General features: G+C 29.2%; 2 protein-coding genes across 2 annotated transcripts; both read left to right on the top strand.

Annotated features, from left to right (window-relative positions):
• The first annotated feature begins 13,497 nt into the window (after positions 1 to 13,497).
• On the top strand, positions 13,498 to 16,930 carry LOC106793797. Its single transcript, XM_014761004.1, has 4 exons — positions 13,498 to 13,752; positions 14,656 to 14,736; positions 14,871 to 15,484; positions 16,530 to 16,930. Exons 1-4 carry the CDS (start codon positions 13,708 to 13,710, stop codon positions 16,909 to 16,911), a joined length of 1,122 nt encoding a protein of 373 aa, XP_014616490.1. The 5' UTR covers positions 13,498 to 13,707; the 3' UTR covers positions 16,912 to 16,930.
• A 1,980-nt stretch (positions 16,931 to 18,910) lies between these two features.
• Positions 18,911 to 20,564, top strand: LOC106793795. The gene is made up of 2 exons (XM_014761002.1): positions 18,911 to 19,108; positions 19,771 to 20,564. The coding sequence occupies exons 1-2, from the start codon at positions 19,073 to 19,075 to the stop codon at positions 20,371 to 20,373; spliced, it is 639 nt and encodes a 212-aa protein (XP_014616488.1). The 5' UTR covers positions 18,911 to 19,072; the 3' UTR covers positions 20,374 to 20,564.
• Positions 20,565 to 22,567: the final 2,003 nt, after the last annotated feature.

Here is a 22,567-nt window from a genome sequence, read left to right as displayed (position 1 = left end):
ATAATCATTAATTTTTCTTTGTTTTTTTCTCCGCCCCCTCCCCGTTTTTTTTATTTAACTTTTTCTTTCGTCAATCAATCGTCCTACGTGCGCCATGACTGTTGTTTATCGATATTATTATCATTATTTTTCTTTCTATTGTAATGTTATCAGCCATGGATGGAATAAATCCTACACTTATCTATATAATTAAAAGGAAAAAATCTTTAATTGTAAGATAAAATTAAAAACTAACGCATAAGAGAGGAGACAAAATTTAAAGACTGAAAAATAGTACAACGTTTTCGCGAAACTTTTTATAATTAATTAGATTGATGTGTGAAAAGTTTACTGTTTGCGTAGAAACAATTTTTGATATTATTTTTTGTTTTATTATTTTGTTGTCGTTGTCAAAGTCAGTTTTATTTGAAAAAAAAGTTTGTTTTCTTTGTCGAGACTCAAAACTTTTCAACCCATCCTTGTAATATAAATAAAAACAAAAACTCAAGTTAACAATATTATATAGATATTTTAATTAAATTAAAAGTGCAATCGTGATTTCGGTAGGTTGATTGAAAAAGAAACGATTCAGAATAAATTTGATATCCATAGGACTGTAAAAAAAAGAAAACAAACAAAAAAAGTATAATAATACGAAACGGAGAATGAATTCCCACGTGATTCAAAGATACTTTTTATGTATACCAACGCGTATTACACCGTATCCGGTGAAATGTCTGGTATTTGTTAAAAAATTCATACTTTTATTTCTCTTTTGTTTTATTATATGATTTAATCAAGTCAATATAATAAATTAATTAATTAAATGTAAACTTTTTTTGAAATTAATTGTTCGCTAGAAAATATGCGCGAATAGAATAACTTAAAATTAAACATGGGTCTCACATACCCATATTTTCAAACGCACGCACGCACGCACACACATACGTTCTACGATGAATCTCCACTCTGGAGGATTGCGTTACTCTTGAAAAAAAAAAATATGTGAATTCTTTGAAAAATAAATTCTTTTACCTTTTTTCGTTATCCTAAAGTGCATCATTCTAGTATGCAAAAAAAAAAAACATCTATCGTTCATCTTTCTCTCTATTTCTCTTGTCTTTTTTCTAGTTTATATATCTTTCCGAAGACAACATATGCATAAAAAAAGTAATATTCGTAATAAATAGAATTTATTGTTTAAAAGAAAGTCATATAAACAATATTCCATAAAAGAAATTGTATAGAAGACAAGGTTTCAGTTTAACGGTAGATTTCGAAGAGAATGGTACATCAGTCTTATATACGATGCTTTTAAACTAAAATATATATTTAATTCATTTAATTAACAATTATTTGAATACTCTAATCTACTCTACTTATATTTAAACACATGTGGATTGGATTAAACATAACATACCCCTATTAACATATTTTAAATATTAATTCATTTTGATCTTATGTTTTATTAGGTGAAAATTTTACCCTCCGAAGTGATCACTGCACAGGAACGTTTAAAATAAATGTACGTTAGTTTAAATAATTACATAAAAATGAAAAAATACTAAAATCAGATCGTTGTAATATTAAATATTATCGATTAGATGAATTACTTAATTTATACACATGCGCAACGTTCGGAAACAACATATAAACAATATTTAATAAAAGAAATTTTATAGAGGACAATGACTCACTTCAATGGTGAATTTCGAAGAGCACAGTGCATAGATCATATATTCCGAGTATTTAAACAATAATAGACACTTCTATCGATTAATTAACAATTATTTTAATATTTTAACACACTCTACTTATATTTCAGATTATTTATACACATATATGTACTGGTTTAAGCATTACATACTTATTAACATAATTTCAATATTAAATAATTTCGATGTGATATATTTTTCGATGAAAATTTCTTCCTCCGAAGTCACCACTGCACAGGAACGTTAAAACAAATGTACATTAGTTTAAACAATTACATGCTAAAATATGAGCGTTGTAATCTTCAATTTTATTGATTAGATGAATTATTTCCTTTATACACATGCGCAACGTTTGGAAAGACATATAAACGATATTCAATTAAAGAAATTTCATAGAAGAGAAAGTGCCAGTCTCAAGGTGAATTTCGAGGAAGACGGTTGACAGAACATGTACTCCGAGCTTTTTAATAACAATAGACGTTACTTTACATTATCTCGAACGAGATAGAGTCGACAAAATTCGCAAATACTTTGATAAATTTGATACTTACATGAAACTCAAATGGTTAAGGTATCTCCCCGCCTTTCGTTTAAAAAGTTTCTGACTTGAACGACATCTACGGACGAATACGAAACTAATAATTTTCTCACTAGTGGTCATGTACGTTCTGTTAAAATATAACGCAGTTTTAGAATTCTTCTTTTCGGGGTTCCTTCGTGTGAAACTTCGGAGATACTTACAGAGTCCTTTAGAGTGACTCATAGTTATATCTGAGGAAAGTCCCTGGACAATAAGGCAGAAAGTGTCGTAGCTTAGTTTGCTATTAGCCTCCGCCGTCTATTCTTAATTTGAAATGGGAAGCTTCGGCTGATTTTATATTAAGATTTAGGCGAGAGAGTATTGGTCAAAGCAAAGATGGATGTTTTCATGGGGAAATGTTATCCAAGTTGATAATATCTCGCCATAGCTCAAGAGGGCTTTCAACGAAGGAACTTCAATTTTTTTGTAACATTATTTTATTTTTAAAAAAATACATTTTTGTTTTATAAATATATATGTCTTAATGAGTTAAAAATAAAAATTATATTAAAGACTGATATTTCTATTAAAAAGAAATTTGAAGCAACTGAAGTTAATTATTACAATAATATCGACATAACACATCTTTTATGATATAAGTTATTATTTTTTCACCACTGCACAGGAATTTTAAAACAAATGTACATTTATTTAAACGATTACATAAAAATAAAAAGAAAGTAAAATCAGAACGTTATAATCTTAATTTCTATTTAATACAAATAATATTCTTGTTACAGATACTTTTAGACAGCCATGTAAACAACTTTCGATAAAAAAAACTTTGTTATATGACAACGTATAAGTCTAACAGCAGATTTCGAACAGAAAGGTATATCAAATGGTAAATCCATATTTTTAAATTTCAATATACATTTCCATCGATTAATTAACAATTATTTTAATATTCTAACACACTCTATTTATATTTCAAATTATTTAAACAGATATATGTATTAATATAAGCATTTCATACTTATTAACATAATTTGAATAGGAAATAATTTGAATATATTTTTAATTTATGTTTTAAGTTTTCTTTTAAGACTAAGAGTGATGTTCTTTACAATCTTTCTCGGTTAGATAATCTTATTTTCTTGAAATTTAATTTGAATGAGGATTATATGTTATACATTTCATTGCAAGTAAAATCCAGCCAAAGACCGCTTACTTAAGTTCTTTTCAAAACCCTTTCTTTTCTTTCTCTTTCTATACTTATATATATATTGGTTTCTATTTCTATTAGTCTTTCAAAGAATTATTTGGAAACGTCACCGAACACTTTTCCCAAGCTTAAAACTAAAACTTCTCTTTTCCACTCGAGTACGAACAATTCACTTTCTATGAAACTAATCTGATCTACCAGGATCATATTTTTCACGGTCACGTATATAAGTGTGTATATGTATATATGCAGTATCTATATGTGTACTTTCAAACTTTGACATACTCGTGTATCTTGTCTATTTAATATCTATCTAGTCAAACTTTTTACACATATTTTATACTACTTTTAACTCGACGTATTAAATAATATGAGAAGTATTATGTATTAAATAATATTTGTATCTTTTTGTATAATTTATTTTCTTAATATTTGAATTTTCAAGTATATAATAAAAGTGATATCAGAAAAATTTCGTATGTAACATTATGTAAAGATGAGAGTTTATTATTGTAAAAGAAATTTCTAAATCTAAATAAACATTTTTTTTACAATCCATTATATAATATATATATATATATATGTGTGAGGGTGAGAGAAAATTTTCGCGTATATAAAGTGATATCAGAAAAATTTCGTATGTAACATTACGTAGAAATGAGAGTTTATTGTAAAAGAAATTTCTAAATCTAAATAAACATTTTTTTTACAATCCATTATATAATATATATGTGTGAGGGTGAGAGAAAATTCGAGAAATGTGTGCATCGATATTTCTACAAATATTGATAAACGATTTTTTTATAAATATTACTAAGAAAATATTATTCTTTATTTGTTCTTACCTTGTCTATCACCTAATCTGTGATCGCACCGAAAATTCTCAAACATTTCCGATACGAAAATACAAACAAAATTCAGATTTGTTATGATGAAAGAAATGGTCAGGAAATTTAGAAAAAGAAATGCAAAGAAACTACGAGAGACGATGGAGAGAGGGTGATAAATATACATAGATGACAAAATAAAAGAAACCAGAAGGACCCATTGTATTGTTGTATAAGACAAGTATTTCTGTGTGAAAGAAGATGAAAGAAAAAAACGTTTTTGTGTGGACAATGAAGGAAACGTATTTATATTTCTCACATTTTTTTTTTATATATCCTGTAGAATGAAATATGAGAAACCGATAAAGTAAGAAAACAGATATGAAATAATTCGTTTTAAAATGAAAAATCTAATCTTCCGTTATGAGATAAGGAACAAAAGATACAAGTTTCCATGGTAATTTCTATAAATATCGGTTACAATATAATAAAATCTTCTACTGGGATATGTAACACTAGGCCCTATATAAAAACATATTATACCAGCAGTTAGTAAATTTCAGTTCGTAGATGCGTGCGGTGCGAACAGTCTCAGAAATCCGTGCATGGAAATCCGAACACAAAATTTCGCGGACCAGTAAAAGTGTTTAATTTGTTAACAAAAAAAAAAAATAATTAGTTTTTTATTGTGCTCTATTTAAAAATGGAGAAACAAGCTGAAGTGTTAGTACAATCACAGTTTATAGACATGAAACAACGATTCGACGATGAACTGTCCAAAATTCGAGTTAATGCTACAAAAAAGAGATTTTTCTTAACTGAAACTACTTACCAAAAGTTAATAAATGATGTACAAGAAGCCAAAACGATTGATAAGAAGGAACCAAAGGATCATAAGTTGTTGAAGCGTTATGATGTGAAGATCGTAGAAAACAAAATTAAACTCATTTATCCTGTTGAAGAAGAAGGTGTCGATACTATACAATATTACGTCACGGATTCAGAGTTATTTAACATACTTCATGAAACTCATTTGGCTATTAGACACGGAAGACGTGATAAAATGTTGAAAGAACTTTCAAGCAAATACAAAAACATTACACGTAACGATATTGAATTGTACATTCGCCTTTGTGAAACTTGTCAGAAAAAACAGAAAGTTATTAAAAATGACATTGTTGTAAGATCTATAAATTTTTCCGAATTTAATTCCTGTTGCCAGGTAGATTTTATTGACTTTCAATCTAAACCAGATCAAGAATATAAATTTATTATGGTGTATCAAGATTATCTGACTAAATTTATAATTCTTAAATCTCTGACGTCAAATAAAGCTGAAGAAGTAGCCAATAAATTATTCGACATATTTTTAATGCTTGGAACGCCCTCGATATTACAATCTAACAATAACAAAGAATTTGCCGATAATATGGTGACCAGGTTGAAGGAATTTTGTCCAGCATTAAAGATCGTCCATGGGAAGCCTCGTCATTCACAAATCCAAGGTAGTATTGAAAGAGTTTATACAGATATCAAAAATATGCTCAGTACTTGGATGGAGGAGAACAGATCTGATCGTTGGAGTGAAGGACTGGGTTTCGTTCAATTTATGAAAAATAGTACTTATCATTCTGGAATCAAAAGAACACCATACGAAGCTGTTTTTGGCTGGAAATCTAAAATAGGACTTAATACGTCTTCTATACCAAAAGATATTTTAAAAGACATAAATACAGAGGAAGAGTTAAAAAAAGTAATAGAAAGCATTCATATAATTGGAGAAGAAGATGAAATAAATCATAATCTGCAAGAAGAAGAACATGATGAAGATATGCTTAACGAAGAGATTTCCATTTTTGATATCTGTTGTGTGTGTTTAAACGAAACGAATGATCTACTTCCTGCATGCGACAAGTGTGATCGAAAAATGCATACCTTTTGTGGCTTTGCTAGTATACATAATGAAAATGATATTTTGTGCAACCTTTGTTTCAAAATTGAAAATGCTATTGAACATAAAATACAATGTAAAATTCAATTGGAAATGCAAGCAAATAAAAGGAAAATCAATTCGAAGAATCAATTTCCTATTATTACTTTGGGAACTAATGTACGAATTCCTATTCCTAACGTCAACAAGGTACGAAATAATTCGAATATATTGGCAGTTGTAATGAATATGACAGAGGATGGTTTTTACCAACTTGGAACCTCTGAAGGAATCTTAAAAAAATTATATACGAGATCAAAATTCACTTTATGCCGTAAGAACCAGCTTAAAATTGAAGATATTCCTTATCGTGAAATTTCTATCCGAGATTTTTCAGTTGCATTTGCTCAGTCCAGTGGAAGCGGCCTAGGATTCATCAAATGTACATGTAAAAAAAAGTGCCGAACACTGAAATGTCTTTGCTTGAAAAATCTAATGAAATGTAATTTAACATGTCATTCAAGTCTACCATGTTGCAACAAGTAGATTCATTCAATTACATATCTTATTTTTTCCATTTTATATATTATATTTTCTTATTTTAATTAAAATTTCTTATTTTTTTTATATAAACATGTTTTTAAAAAGGCATAAATTTTATTTTGTACAACTTTCATTTTTCTCTTTACGTATTTTGAATAAATTTTGTTTAATGACACTTTCTCTCTCTCTCTCTCTCTCTCTCTCTCTCTCTCTCTCTCTCTCTCATTCTCCCTCTCACTCTCCCTCATTAATTTTTCATAATAACATTTGTATTTTTGAGGAATGTACCTGTAGAGATAAGTAGTGTACTGGTCAACAATTCGATACAGATATCCTTTCCCGTATCTTGTTTCTCTTTATTTTTTCGATCAACCGATCAAGCAACCCCCCACCACAATCAACACATACACTCACTTTTGTACGTGTGTATTGCTCGGTAATGTATTCTTCTCAACATTGCCTACATAGTAATTTAATATTCTATAGGATACCAAAGTATTATGTACAATGCTTAGAAAAAGTACGTAACAATTCTTCTGTTTCCTACATTTGCTGAACAACGCCTACGCAGTGTTCACAATTCCGGATTTCCCAAATGGCCCATAACATACACACATATATACATATATAACCTTTGATTATTTTATCCGTGAACTATCGAGGAACGAACAAGATTATAAAATAAAAAGAAAAAAGAATTAAAAGAAGAAAAAGAAAAAAAAAAAAAAGGTATATAGGTATAGGTATAGGGGTAAAACTAAAAAGAAGATAAAAAAAAGATGAGGTCATCGGTAGTCGAGACTATACGCGTCCGATCGAATTTCCATTCCGGTAGAAATGAAATTCCTCTTGGACGTCCTACCCTACCCTGCCCTACCCTGCCCTACCCTGCTCCCTTGTTCGACTAGCTCATCGAAAAATATGTAGATGGATGGGTGGATACATAGATAGATAGATAGATAGATAGATGCTACATGATCTTTTAAATTCACCAGAAGAATTCAGTCACTATTCCACCCTCTCAACCTTTTCCTTTACCACTATCACCACCACATCTACATCCACCTTCGGCACCATTTCCTCCTCCTCCTCCTCCTCCTCCTCCTACTCCACCCCCACCTCTTTTATGAGAACCGCGGTATCTTATGCATTTCCAATAACCGATCAAAGGATAAAGATCCTTCCTCAACTCGACATATAACAGAACTCGAGGGCCCCTTTTTTCTTCTCGTCCTTTGCCAATTTTAAATTCATACTTACAACCCGTTTCATACTTTTACCAATATTTTTCTACAAATCCTCTTTCTTATAAAACGTCTACTACTAATACTACTACTACGACGTTTGTTCGAAACAAACTTTTATCGAAAGGAAAAAAAAGCGTGTTATCATTTCCAAAAACAAATGTTATATATATATATGTTTTTTTCTATTGTAAAATTATTTTTTGATAATGTTGATGTTTTATTTATTACAAATACGAATCGCGATACCTGTTCGTCTATCTTCTCGTTGTTTTTTTCTTTTTACCTATTTCTTATACCTACTCATCTTTCTTTATAAGAAATGAAATCATCACTGTTACGTCGTACTTGTCAAACGAGTGTATGCGAGAACGTTGAATGTTAATTAAAATGATACGCAGAAAATACATCGGTAAGATGAAGATTCGATAAGAACCGTGACTTGTATATTCGAGTGGAAATGTTTATGCAAAAAATGTATTACACACGAATCTCAAGTACTATTACGATAATAGTTATTACTTTTTCAACATGTGATTATTATCTCGTTAATAATTAATGAATTTAAGGGGTTACATGGGTTTGGGACTTTCAAAAAAATTTTTTTTTTTTTATTTATTTTTTCAATTCTACAACTCATCTAGAATATTGTATTCAATTTTGAAATCGATAAGAGTAGTAATTTTAAAGATAGAGCCCTGGGAAGTTGCACTCTTTAATGGCTCTTATACCAGCACTCAAATCTTTAAACGCGTTTTTCTCAAAACGCTTTTTCTAAAGTCGGTTGTCAAGATTTCTCGAAAACTATTTAACCGATTTTCATGAAATTTGCTACACGTCTTCGTGATACTATTGACAAGAACTTGGACGAAGGATTTTCGTTTTTTTCATAAAATCGAGTTTTAAGAAACCAAAATGTGGTGCAAATTGTAGCGAAATTTGAATGTTCTTGCTAAAAACGTTACCAAAAATCCAAATTTTAATTTTTTTCTTTTTCCTTCGTTCAGTTTCTAGTTTTAAGTATTCACTAAAAGACCCTATTTTTTCAACAGAAAAACCCCCACCGTTTATAAGTTCTGCTGTCAACGCGAAAACACTTTTTTTCGGTGGGGTCATCGGAAATGACGTCGCAATGGCTGAGTTTAAAATATTTTTCAACCAAAAATTCAAAAAAAATGTTCTTTAAATATGTATCTTAAATACTATAAAAAAATTGAATAAGAATTCCATTTTTTATATAGAAAAAAAAAATGGTTAAAAATATGCTATTTTTTCCCGGTGTAAACCCATGTAACCCCTTAATGTAATAGTACTTTCAAAAATGTTCTTTTCTTTTATCTTTATTCATTATTTTATAATAATTTTCTTCTTTTTTTTCTTCTTCTTTTTTCCTACCTACCTACCTACATACCTACCCTCCTCCTCTTTTTTTTTCAATATCATTTCCAATCGTATACGTACGCGAGATTGATCAAAATTACGTTTCTATCGAATTGGTTTTACCGATCGAGATTGCGACCTTGTTTCATCTCGTAAAGAGAGAAATAGAAATTTTGTCTCGTGCTTGGGTAATCCGATAGTACAAAATTAATTACACGATTTAATCGGATTACTGACAACACACTAACGGCGTTACACACAACCGTGGGTTAACATTTTCTCATTCTGTCTACATAACAGTCAAATTTGTGAAGGAAGAACGGAATATAACGTGCGTGAGTAATCTATCAATGAATGAATGAATGAATGAATGAATGAACCTTTCTCTCTTCCCACATATCCTGCATGTTTTATATATTTTTCAACAAAAGAGAAAAGAAAAATAATATAAAAAGTTCAAATTAAAAAAAGAAATATATATATATATTTTATACATTTTTATTTCAAGTTACTATATTTCATCTAGCAAATCTTTTAAGTCGTCGAAATGTTTATCACAAAGTAGACTTCTTTCATAATGTATAATCTCATATAAATGTGCACATGAATATAATATATGTATACAGAGTCATGCATTATTCTAAATACCGCGTAATCTCTTGCAAGTACCTCCACGTTGCATTGAAGATTAATACGATAAGAATAATCTCGCGTTGGTTGAATAAGAAGAAAAACTGGAGACATATTTTAACAGGTACGAATATATATCAAGCTATATATATATATATATATGTTACCGTCAAAGCCGGAAATCAGGCATTACTAGTAAATCCTCGGCATTACTATGACTGTGAAGAGCCTTCAAACTAATTCGGAAATTGAAAAATTCTTCCAGTTTTCTCTGACATTTTTTAAACCTTTGCAAATCAATTTATAACTTGATATGGTGTTCTACGCGTAGACAAAACAGTGTACTTTAATTTAATATAAAAATCATTAAAATCCGCTTACTATAAGTATACAAAATATTTACCAAAACTTTTCAAAGAAATTGCAAAGATGGACAATTTACAGCATTGCATTCTCACATTTTCTGAACCTTTGCAGATCAATTTATAACTTGATATGGCATTCTACGCGTAGATAAAAGAATGTACTTTAATTTAATATAAGTTTCATTAAAATCTATTCACTTTTAGTATAAAAACTATTTACCGAAACGTAGTTTCCTAATTGGTATTACGAAATCAATGAATTATTTTATATAATATGAAATAAAAAAGAAATATAATATGAAAAATATAAAATGAAATATAATATGACAAAAAAAAAAAAACAAAAAAAAAGAAAAACGATCACATAAAAATTTCTCGATTATTTTTATAATAAATGACAATAACATTTCTCATAGCAATATTTATTTCGAATTTTGTACTAACGCAATTGACAAGAAAAATTATTTCTATATTAAACCGTAAACTTTTCAACCGCGAATCAAGTATAATAATAATACTCTCGATCACTGTTATTCTAACAATAAATTCTTATTTTCTCTCTTGCGTCACAATCATTTTTATATATCTTACGAATAAAAAATTACAGATAAATATATATGGATCTCGTAATGATCATATTTTTCAAACATTGTAATCAATATTCAATCAGTATGACGTATTATGGCTACGTTACACGACACGAAGAGACTACTATACATTTACGTGTGTGTGTGTGTATGTGTGTGATAGTATAAAAACGTCGTTTACCGTTATCACAATGATAATAATAATTCCATATACTCTCTCATTTGCAATCGATCGAGTTTATTTACATTTATCTATTCTTTTTTTCTCTTTTTCTCTTCAACATTTAACGATAGAAAGTATAACACGAAATGACTATAGGATACTTAATAAAAAATATAAATGTCATTTTTCTTGATCTTATAGTAATGGTTTCTCGTGGTCGTGGTCTATTGGACGAAAACTCTTTGCAAAAAAAAAAAAAAAAAAAAAGAAGAGTCGTAACAAAACTTTTAACGATCGGAGGTCGAACGATGAAAAAATCGAGAGAGAGAAAAAAAAAGAAAAAAAAGAAAGGAAAGAAAGATTATACTCAAAAAAAAAAAAAAAACAAAAACCGGTCGACCTTTCGTCCATTTTTTTTCGAATAAAATTTCTGAATCTGGTTGGTGTGTGGACCTTGAAACGAGTATCTCGAAGTAAAGAACTGTCGCTAAAATTTCATTCATTTTATTATTTCCTTTCTTTCCCCCTTTCATTCCTCCCTCTCTCTCACTCCCCCCCCCCACCCATTATCTTTTCAACTTCAACTCATCAAATATTTTTATTTCAAGTTACTTATTTTACAATAAAAGATATAATACAAGAGCTAACACACGATTTGTACGAAAAGAATGGAAAATAAATTACATATCGCGGTTGAATTGTTGTTTAAAAAAAAAAAAAAATATATATATATATATATAAGCGCGAATTCACCTCGTTTGTTTTTTTGTTTGTTAATAAAAAAATAATAAACGGATACGGGTGACACAAAGGATCCGTCGTCTAATGGAAAAGGTACGACCCTGACACACATAGATCTCACGAACGAATTACAAAGATGTTTTTGTTTTTTCTTTTTTTCTTCTTTTAATTGCAAATGTACGATGGGGGAAAAACGAAACTTTATCTCTCTCTCTCTCTCTCTCTCTCTCTCTCTCTCTTTCTTTCTTCCAACTGAGAAGGTAAGAAAACCGTAAAGCTCAGTTCTTTTAAAACGAGCAACTCTGTCTAATGAATAATAAATTCGAAGTTCAATTTACCGGGGCACGAAGGAAAGTTGGCGGTATTTAAATTTACCTACGATTCTACGGAACGAGAAGAATTAAATTAACGTGGTTGTGTTTATAGGTCGAATTAAAAATAAAAGAAAAAGAACAGAGAGAAGAAGAAAAAAAAAAAGGAAAAGAAAAGAAACGAAACGAACGGAACAAAAACAGAAAGATAAATGTAAAAAAACAAGAAGAAGAAGAAGAAGAAGAAGAAGATGATGATAAAAAATAACGAGAAATTATTATACTTTTAATAATTGATCGATCTTCTTCCTTATGCAATATCAAAAATTTATCTGAAATAATTATTAACAACACAACCCAGTACCCCGATTAAATCTTGTCAACCTAATTTTTAATGAATAATTTTAATCTCAAAAATATGAATTGTCCGTAGTTAATCCAATTTGTTTTAACATACCAGTCGCGAAATGAAAATAAAAAAAAAAAAAATAAATAAATATACACAAATACTTGTATAGTTAAAAATAAATGAAACAAAATAATGCGACGTTAAAGTTAAATAAATTTTTGCAGATTGGTCTAAATAATAATTACAAAAAAAAAGGGATGCGACGATAGGAATATCTAAGAAAGGGAGGAATGCATATTTTTTTGAACGTCGAAAAAGAAAAAAAGGAAAAAAAAATAACAAAGAAATTGAAAAAGAAGGAAGCACAGTTATGTAAGTAGAAGGAAAGAAATAGCGCACCGTTCCGAGTTAACGCACACAAGACGCATGTGGAATAACGAAGAAAGAAATAAACAGAATTCAATTTAAGTGTCACGCCTGACAATTGCAACGGCACACTCTCTCATGGTAGCGTAAATAGTTGCTATGAAATCTACTTAGGTCGTTTCAACCGAAGTATACACACACACACACACACACACACACACACACACATACACACATACATTTTCTTTTATCTTTACTTCTACCAAAGATTAATCTCATGTCAGTGCAATTAATGTATCACCCCTCCTCCCTCCCCTCCCCCTCCCACCCCACCTCATCATCATTTATGAACTTGACGTATGTTACATATAAAAATGACAAAAAAAAAAAATGAAAAAAGAAACTATACGAAGCGTATAGTTACATTAGAGTGAAGAAAATGAAGAAGGTAGAAGAAGGTAGAAGAAGGAAGAAGAAAGAACGGAAGAACGAAAATGAAAAAAGTAGACGAGAAGAGAATGTAGATGTGCGTATAGAGTCGTGGCCGAGGACGACCTGGAACCGTTACCAAGAGACTTTTCGAGACCAACAGCAGTCTCTTTCCAACACTCGTTGGCAAGCCTTGATCAAACACGAACTACTTGTAATTTATTACTAAGACGAAGAAATCATTTCGATCATTTTCGATTGACAAAGAAATTTTTAAAGTCAGGAAAACTTGAATAGAATCAAAACCCGAATTTTTCTTATCAATTTTTATCGGTGATACGAATTTATATAAAAAAAAAGAAAAAAAAACAAACAAGAGAGAGAAAAAAAATCATCGAGAAAGATGAAGCCAATCTACAATTTTCTAATTCTATTATTTCTACGAGAGGTAAGCGTTCGTTTAAATACTTTTCATATAATTTTTTATTTATACGCGGAGTAAATTGCTCTTTCGTGAACACAAAACAAAATTATATATTATATTCTTTTATTTTCTTTTACTAAACTGTATATATATATATATATATATATATATATTATTTTATAAATGACGTTATAAAAGAAGAAGAAGAAGAAGAAGAAAAAAAACAAGAAAGTAGTGTAAAAAGCAAATTAACTCTACGCGACTTGCTAATGAACGTAATTAAGTTCCAACCAAGTTTCCTATTCTAATTCGAGTGCGTGTGTGTACCTTTTTTTTTAATAGTGATTAAAGTGTAATTCGGTCGAGTATAATAATACAATGTTTGAACAATTTGTTGTTTTCCGGTTAACAGTCAAAAATTCTCTTTTATTATTCAAAAGAACTTTGTTAATTTATTTAATACAATTTTATATATATATAAAACGAAAAAAAAAGTCAATAGAAATTAGTAGAAATCTTGTTTGAAATGTTCTCTATGTATTTATCAACGTTCGTTCGTTCATCTATCGAAAAAGAGATAGAAAAAATGATTTCTATCGATCATATATATCATATGTGAAAAAGTCATAAAAGTAAATAGTTATCTTTTCTTGTTTCTTTTATCAATTAAAAAAAACCATCCTATGTGAGTTCGTATCCACTTTTGAGTAATTAATCGTACAATTAATTAAAGTGCTTGGAATGTAAATAAAATATAAAAATAAAAAGGAGAATGAGAGAGAGAGAGAGAGAGCTAATTAACGAAGTTATATGGTAGAGGAGGATGCAACGTCAAAATCGGACAACTACGTTTCCAATTTCAATGAAAGCATTAATTAAAAGTATATATATATATACGTATGGGTTTTCTTTTTTTTTTGTGTGCAGGCATTCGGTGCGGTTGCTAGGAAACCCCCAGCTTTTTCAAATCCAGTCTATTCGAATGCATATCTTCCAGCAGCTATGCAGGTAAGTGCAGTTTTGTCTGTGATCTTAAAACAATAATAATTATAATAAACTAAAAAAATGTAGAAAGATAGAAATAATATCGAACTAGTGGATTTCTATAGATATTAAATTAACGCAAATTGATAATAATTCAGGTGATATTTCATGCCGTGGATCAATTAAAAATAATTCAAGCGGATAAAACAACCGAAACTACGAGCATTACTTCTTCTTCTTCTTCTTCTACTTCTTCGACCGTACAAATAAACGAACCTACTACCATAATCGATGATAATATTAAAGAAACCGAAATAATGGAAATGGCTGAAACTGTTACGGAAAGTTCTAATAGTAAAAGTGAAGAAAAATTGTATAAAGTCGAATATCAAACGACTTTGGGTAGCTTATTCGGTGATCAACATCAGGAATTACCAGAAGCTCACGAGGAAACGCCGGAAATGAATTATGCAACTCCGGAAACGAATTATGAGAAAGCTGAAATGGCCGAGGAAGACACGGTAGAAATGAATCAAGAGCTTCCGGAAATAAATGAAGAGGAATCAAATATCGATTCGAAAGATTTGCCATCGTCTACTACCACTACCACCAATAAAATATCTCTAGAAAACCAACCCAGCATCGATAGTATAGTAGAAGGGATTTACGAGATTCTCAAACCCACTTCGACGGATATTTATGAAGATGGGTACGATGAGTATAACGAAAACTTAAAGATAGACAAAATCGAAGAAGAGGACGATGAAAACAGGTAAATACACAAATTAATATATAATTATTATTATTCTAAATAAAGTTCACAAAAAGAACAAATGGAAAATTAATTTTTAATTATATTATGATAATTCTGTTAGTCCATTTTCTCAAAGAAGTATTTTAACAGAATAATTGTTAAATATATATATATATATATACGTTTGTGTGGGTCTAACATAGGAAATTTTTATTTCCTCTTTTTTTTCGCATCGAAACTAAAAATACTTTAACCCACGATCAGATATAATAAAATAATTTAAATTAACGAATATATATACGGAAATTTGTAAACGTTATATATTTGATCAATTAAAGATACTTCGACTAATGAAAAGTAATGAGAAAAATTATAAAAGAAAAGAAAAGAAAAGAAAAGAAGAAACAACAAAAATATTGATAAAATTAGAAAAGATTGATGGCGCGCGTGATTGCACGAAGAAAAAAGTTTATTCCATTTATCGAGTAGTGCAGGATATTGCGAATCTGATAAGTATAAATCGATTTCTCGTACTCTTTTGCGCCTTTCCACGGGATTGCTTGGCTGCCTAGCAGACGTACACGATGAAATATCGTAACGTTCCTTCTTCCCATCCACCAAAAAACCAATCAACCAACCAACCAACCAACCAACCAAACTTGTCTCTTATTTTCTCTTCATTTTATTTCAATACAATATATTTTACCGCCAGTTCGCGTAAAATTTTCTTGAAATTCGTTCGAGCATAAAATAAAACAAACATTTCTCAAATATTTTCAAAATCATTCAAATTACAATTCGCGAAAAGAAAAAAACAAAAACCCTTTAACCCACCCATCCCGTATTTTCTGATATAAGCATGAAGTTTATTTAAAGAAAAAAAAAAAAAGAAGATGTCCCGATTCTTGTCCTAAAAAAAAAAATGAGAGAAGAAGATGATGTTTAACGACGTCGTTTCTCAAAGTTAAGGAGTCCCTGAGTAGAATAAAAATAAAAAAAGAAAAAAAAAGAAAAGGAAGAAAAAATATATAAGAAGTAGACTTATCTTCTCACCTTGTTTTAGGTTCACGATGCTAGGGGAAAAAGTGACACAAGTACCAAGGCCAAGCTTGAGCAACTACTTAAAGCGTGCCAAAGTAGAGCCTAGGGCATCTTTAGTGCAGTTGGCATCTCTTTACGATGCCCTTGGGAAAGATGCAAGGAAGCAGGGTTATGGTAAGTACTTTGGATACTCCAAAGAAGTCCTGCAGGTGCTCGAAACATCAGCCGAAGGTGGTCTAGGATCCCAATTGAAGAAATTATTGGACAAAATCCTTGAAAGGAATGAACTTACAAGGGAAGATGCTAAAAACAAGACAAACATGATCATACGCGATCTTCAAGAACCTGCTAGCGAAATTAGCAAAGATCTTAGAAATCTTTTACCACTTCGTTTCTCATCTTAAATATTTTCAGTCTCTCTCTTTTTTTTTTTTTGTTTACTATCTAAACGAGAAAAAAAAGAAATATTTTAAATATAATTATTGATAAGATGAGAACGTGTTAACCTGTTGACTGTGGAAGTATTTTGTCTGATTAATTAAAAACATAAATTCGTTTCAATGATCACATTGTGTTTTGACGATACGTTAAATTAACCGATCATTTTTTAAATTTTAAATCGTCGATAGGGTAATCTTTTCCTTCTCGCGCGCAGTCAACGGGTTAAAATGTTTAATACATTTATCAATTGTAAGATTAATAAGAGAAAGAAAAAAAACAAAACTAAAGAAAACGAAAAAGATTGATATCACCTTGTTGAATTAAAATGACGAAGGGCTAGAACGTGAACCGAATCGTTATTACATTTACTTGAAATACTCTAACCAAGTAACCAACAAAAAATGAAGGTACGTTAAAACCCTTCCGAATGAAAAATGACAGGATTTCGATATTAATTTATTACGAATTAATATTTCTACGTTAAACTAAATTAAACCAAATTACGCGTCGATCTACGAACAAAATAATTATTTCATTATTCTAATATTATCATTATCATTATTATTATTATTATTATCATTGATAAGTTAATTAAGTGTATCTAATGAATAAATATAATAATAATTATATTAATTGATATATATTTAAAATCTATACGATTAAATAATTATATACGCTGACGAATGTATTATTGAACAAAATTCGGAATAAACGATTGACATACACCCTTCGCGTGCATCATAGATCATTTGAAACATAAATTTTGAATATAATAAAATCCCTTATATATTTCTTTTTCTTTAACTCTTTCTATCAATATTCTATTAAGAGTTTTGACAGGTCGCTGTTACTTACAGGCAAACGTTCCGCCTTTCAACGAGAAAGTAAACATCTTCGAAACATCTGCGTCTCGTAAAAAAGCAAGCACCAGTATAGTCCACCTCTCGTTCGATATTTCACGTGTATGTAATACGTCGTCAGCATCTCTAAACGTTTATCCTATATCCTATAAATCTTTTCCAGTAGTTCCATTATACTGATCGCAGTATATATCGTTCAAAATGTCTTCACTTATCCTATGAAAAATGATGTCTCATACGGGATTGACTCATATCTTTAAATATTAATAAAGATTCTTCAAAAGAAGTATCGTCTAATAAAAATGTCATTGTCTAAAAACCACAAGTTGGTTTTAAGAATCAAATAAAACAAAATATACACAATTTCTTATATTATTATTATTATTATTTCTTCTTTCTTTCTTATATTATGCACACATATATACATAAAAATAATAAAAATTAAATTAAAAAGTAATCGTGTATGTGTGTGTATTAAAAAAATAATAAAACTTATATATATTTTAAATTTATAATGCATGTTATACGTTTGATGTAAGACTTTTAAACGCATAAAATAAATTTTCCGACCACGTAAATAAAAAGATTGCGTAAACGTTTGAGATAATATATATATATATATATATATACATATCTCGTGTTTAAAATAATAGCAAGTAAATCGAGGGTAACGTGCGTGTGTGGTGCTCATTTAAAAATGATTATAATTGTAAAAAAAAAGAAAGAAAGAACAAAACAAATTAACAATTTTTTTTTTCGTTCGAATAATCGTCCTATAGAAAAAGAAATGAAATCAATTATTCGGTTGAATAAAAATTGATATAATTGAATAAATACGATTGATATGGGATTTTAGTATTATTTTGAAAAACCACCTTGACCCATCGTCGAATCCAAAGATCGATATTGTTTAATACTCCCGGGATTATGAGTTGGCAAAGACTCGACAATGAGGCACATCGATACGTGCTTGGAATGGCCAAACAATGTATTGACTAATTCTGTGTCAATTGATGTATCCAATACTCAATGGCGCGGGCAAAGACAATAAAGATGAGTACTAACGTTGTATCGAAAAAAATCAATTGTTACGCTTTTGGATTGACCGAAGGTATAAATTGATTTTGAAACTGATTGAAGACTTCAGTTGAACGTTCCACCGATCTCCACTGTGGGTATACTAAATTACGTTAGATATCATTTTTAACATCGAATATATCAAATTAAATCAAATTATTACTGATAATCATAAATAAATAATAAAATGAAATACTCGCTGGGATACTGTTTGCTTCTTTGCGTAAGTAATCACACGATTATCCAATTTTTACAAACTACGTTTAACTTTAAATTGTTTTATTTGTATCGATAAGATAATAAATTTGTGTTCATATTGTCAAAGTAAGTTCAACTAATTGTCTCTTAGGTACTCTTTAAAATTCTTTACGCAATACTATAATAATATTCTACGTTAAATTAAATATCTCAAATATAATATCGATTATTCGAATCTTACCATTAAAAAAGTTTATTATTTACGCGGATAAATAAATTTTAATAGAATATTTTTATCGATTTGAAAATTAATTATGTCCGTGACAAATTATCCTAAAAATCAAAATTTTAAATACGAATAAGAATACGATTAATTTCTAAGCTTATATAAGTATTATTATATCTGGATATTACTTCGCGTTCGTATGTATATCTCGTAATAAGAAATAAAAAAAAAATAATTGGAAAATGATGTTTGAATTTTAACGACAACATTAAGCGAGTAACCACGCGCGTCAAGGAACGTGCCTCGTAAAAATGGACACTAAAAGCACGAAGCTAAAGAAAATGGCGTTTGTATCGCGCTTACGCTCTCATTCAAATCCTTTTTACCTTCCTATCATCGGCACGTTAAGATTAAATAATCTAAATTACAAATAATTTTAATTCGTATATATTTTTTAACAGCTCCTGTTAACGAGAGTACAAACGAAACCGCAAATAACGAAATTATTTCCAATCGAAGAAATACCTACGAACGATCATCGTGAAAGCAACAACGAGACGAGATTGTTCGACAAGTTGCTTGGAAAATTACGTTCAACTTACAATTTTGTATTTCATAAAACCGACGACAATGCTAATAATAAGACAAACGTCAAAAAGATATCCGTCGATAAAACACCTAATTCCAATTTAGAGGCGTATAAATTTAATTGGAATAATCCTAATTTAAAATTAACGAAACAAGTGGAAAATCCAAAAGAAGAAGAACCCGTATATCAAACAAGAATACAAACACTTTACGATACTCCAAGGAATGATAGATTCGATGAATTGCAACCTTTAGAATCTTTGGAACCTTTGATGCCATTAGATTTCAACGAAGAAGAAAACGAAAATATTAATAAAAACGACGAAGTCGAATTCGTAACGCCGGCAACGAATTCAAATTTTTCGGCAACTCTCGGTCGCCATTTCGTAGAGTGGCTCGGTTCTCTTCTAGGAATTTCTTACGGAATTTATGCTAAATTTACAAGAGCCATTCATAATAACAACACGCTTTATTAGGGTCAATGGCATACGCGAACACTCGGACTTTTGTTTTTTTCTTCTAACATTGAAAAAGAAGAACAAACAAATTGATAATAAAAATGATTTGTGTATGAAGTTATATTATATTACAAATAATTTTATACTCACTTGATGATTAGTGTGCCATTTCCTGTAATATAATAAACGTTATTTTAATAAATAAACAAATATATAAATGGCCTTATACAATGTATTAAAAATTGTCTTCTTATTACACGCTTTTATTAAAAAATATGTCAATCTGAAAAATACATATATATATATATATATATATATGTATATATACAAGTTACGTCTTTTATTTTATTCATTTGTTTCGTGTTTTGGCAATTTAATCAAATTTCCCTTTCCTCGATTCATTCTTAAATTAGAAAATTATTCGATGAACAATTTTGTATTTCTTATAGCTAGGACGAGTAAAAATTCGTTAATTAGATTATTAAAAAATGGTATACAAGATTAAACGCATTCGCTATCGGTCCATCCTGTGGAAGTATGTTTAAAAAATCAATTAAAATGACTGAAAATAAAATATAAATGATCCTAATGAAATACTGCTATCTTATAATCACTAGTACACCTAAAGTCTTTGGTTCTATAATAAAACGTGATAATGACATTTTGTATTGCGCCAATATCTATCACGATTGTTATTTACAGTTTCATATATATATGTATATTTGTATAAGTATAAGAATATCATAAAAGGCAGACTCAATAAGCCTGTCGAGTAATCGGAAGTTCTTTGCGAATAAGAGACACTCTCTGTCAAGAAAATTAGAAATTCTATTGATAATGAAAAATGTTTATAATGTGTTTAAAATGACAATATTTCTTCAAAGTGTCTCTTTTCTTCAAAGCTATTACAATTATACGGATCCATTTCAATTTATCACATATACAAGTATTTTGAATCTCTGATTTTAAAGAAAAAAGATAAAAATTGTATTTGTACATAGATGAATTAGATAAAGCATTTCGAGTCCTCGTTCTCTCTTTCTAAATTTTATAAGTTTTTGTTTTTTCAAAATAAATATAAATTTATCACTTTAATCTATAATAGCCTATAAATAAAAAATTAATATTAACCAGTTAAATGCGTTCAACGTATATACTCATCGTGTAACATATTATATTCATTTTAATTCCGCACCCTTCGGTGATCTTTTGAAACTATATTCCATAGTTTTAACTGGTTAAAAATAAAAATAAAAATAAAAAGATAAAATAAAATATCACTAATTTCTTATTTAACACGTTAAGCGTCAAGCCTCTTTTCTTTGGCCTTCCATTCAGATTACCATAATCCATCTAATAAAAATATGCCAAAATGCCAACAACTGTTGACCATTCGAGGTGAATGCATAGTGTAAGGCCGGTCCATAGAAACTAGTGTGGCGTTTAACATGTTAAGTAATATTGTAATTAATTACTCGATAATCATATTTGTTAAATGATTTGAGAAATTGACTCATATTAAAACGATCATTATGCAATATATCAGCCTTTGTATAGTTGTAATTAAAATTCACGAAATTTGATTAGAATAATATTAAAAAACTATATCGTATATGCATGATACAATTAATGTATGGTGAATATTTCTAAATTATTTATACCAATTAATTATTAATATCTAAAGACAAATCGAACAAATCCAATTTCGGACATTAAATATCAACGAACATTTGTTTTCCTAATAACGCATAATTAATTATATCTACGTACATAATGTACATTGTGTACTTGCAATGGTACTCCATTATAATCAGAATGCATCCTAATGACAAAATGATTAAATGATTCACTTAACTAAGGATAACGTATTGAATATTGTTAGAAATGTAATACTAGAAGCATAAAGTTAATGCTTCATTATCTTATATCTAATGAAATCTAGTCTCCCCTCCCCTGTCACATCACATCCTTTATTTAACACGTTTCTTTTACGTTTATTTGCAGACTAGAATCAAAATGCACTTTTGTTGGTTTATTTGGTTAAACTAACATACGTACAGATTATTATGATAACGAACTCAGTCAAAAATTGGAAATAATTCATTTGATAATTTATTTTATATAATATAAGGATACGCGACGAAATTATTAAAAATATAAAATAATTATATAAATATTTATATATAAATATAATTAAAAAATGTATAGGTAT

This window comes from Polistes canadensis, unplaced genomic scaffold (assembly GCF_001313835.1).
Source record: "Polistes canadensis isolate GaletaPanama2010 unplaced genomic scaffold, ASM131383v1 scaffold_19, whole genome shotgun sequence".
In the NCBI taxonomy this organism is placed as follows: domain Eukaryota; kingdom Metazoa; phylum Arthropoda; class Insecta; order Hymenoptera; family Vespidae; genus Polistes; species Polistes canadensis.
The sequence above is the reverse complement of the archived record's forward strand: the minus strand, read 5'-3'. Positions and strand labels throughout refer to the sequence as shown.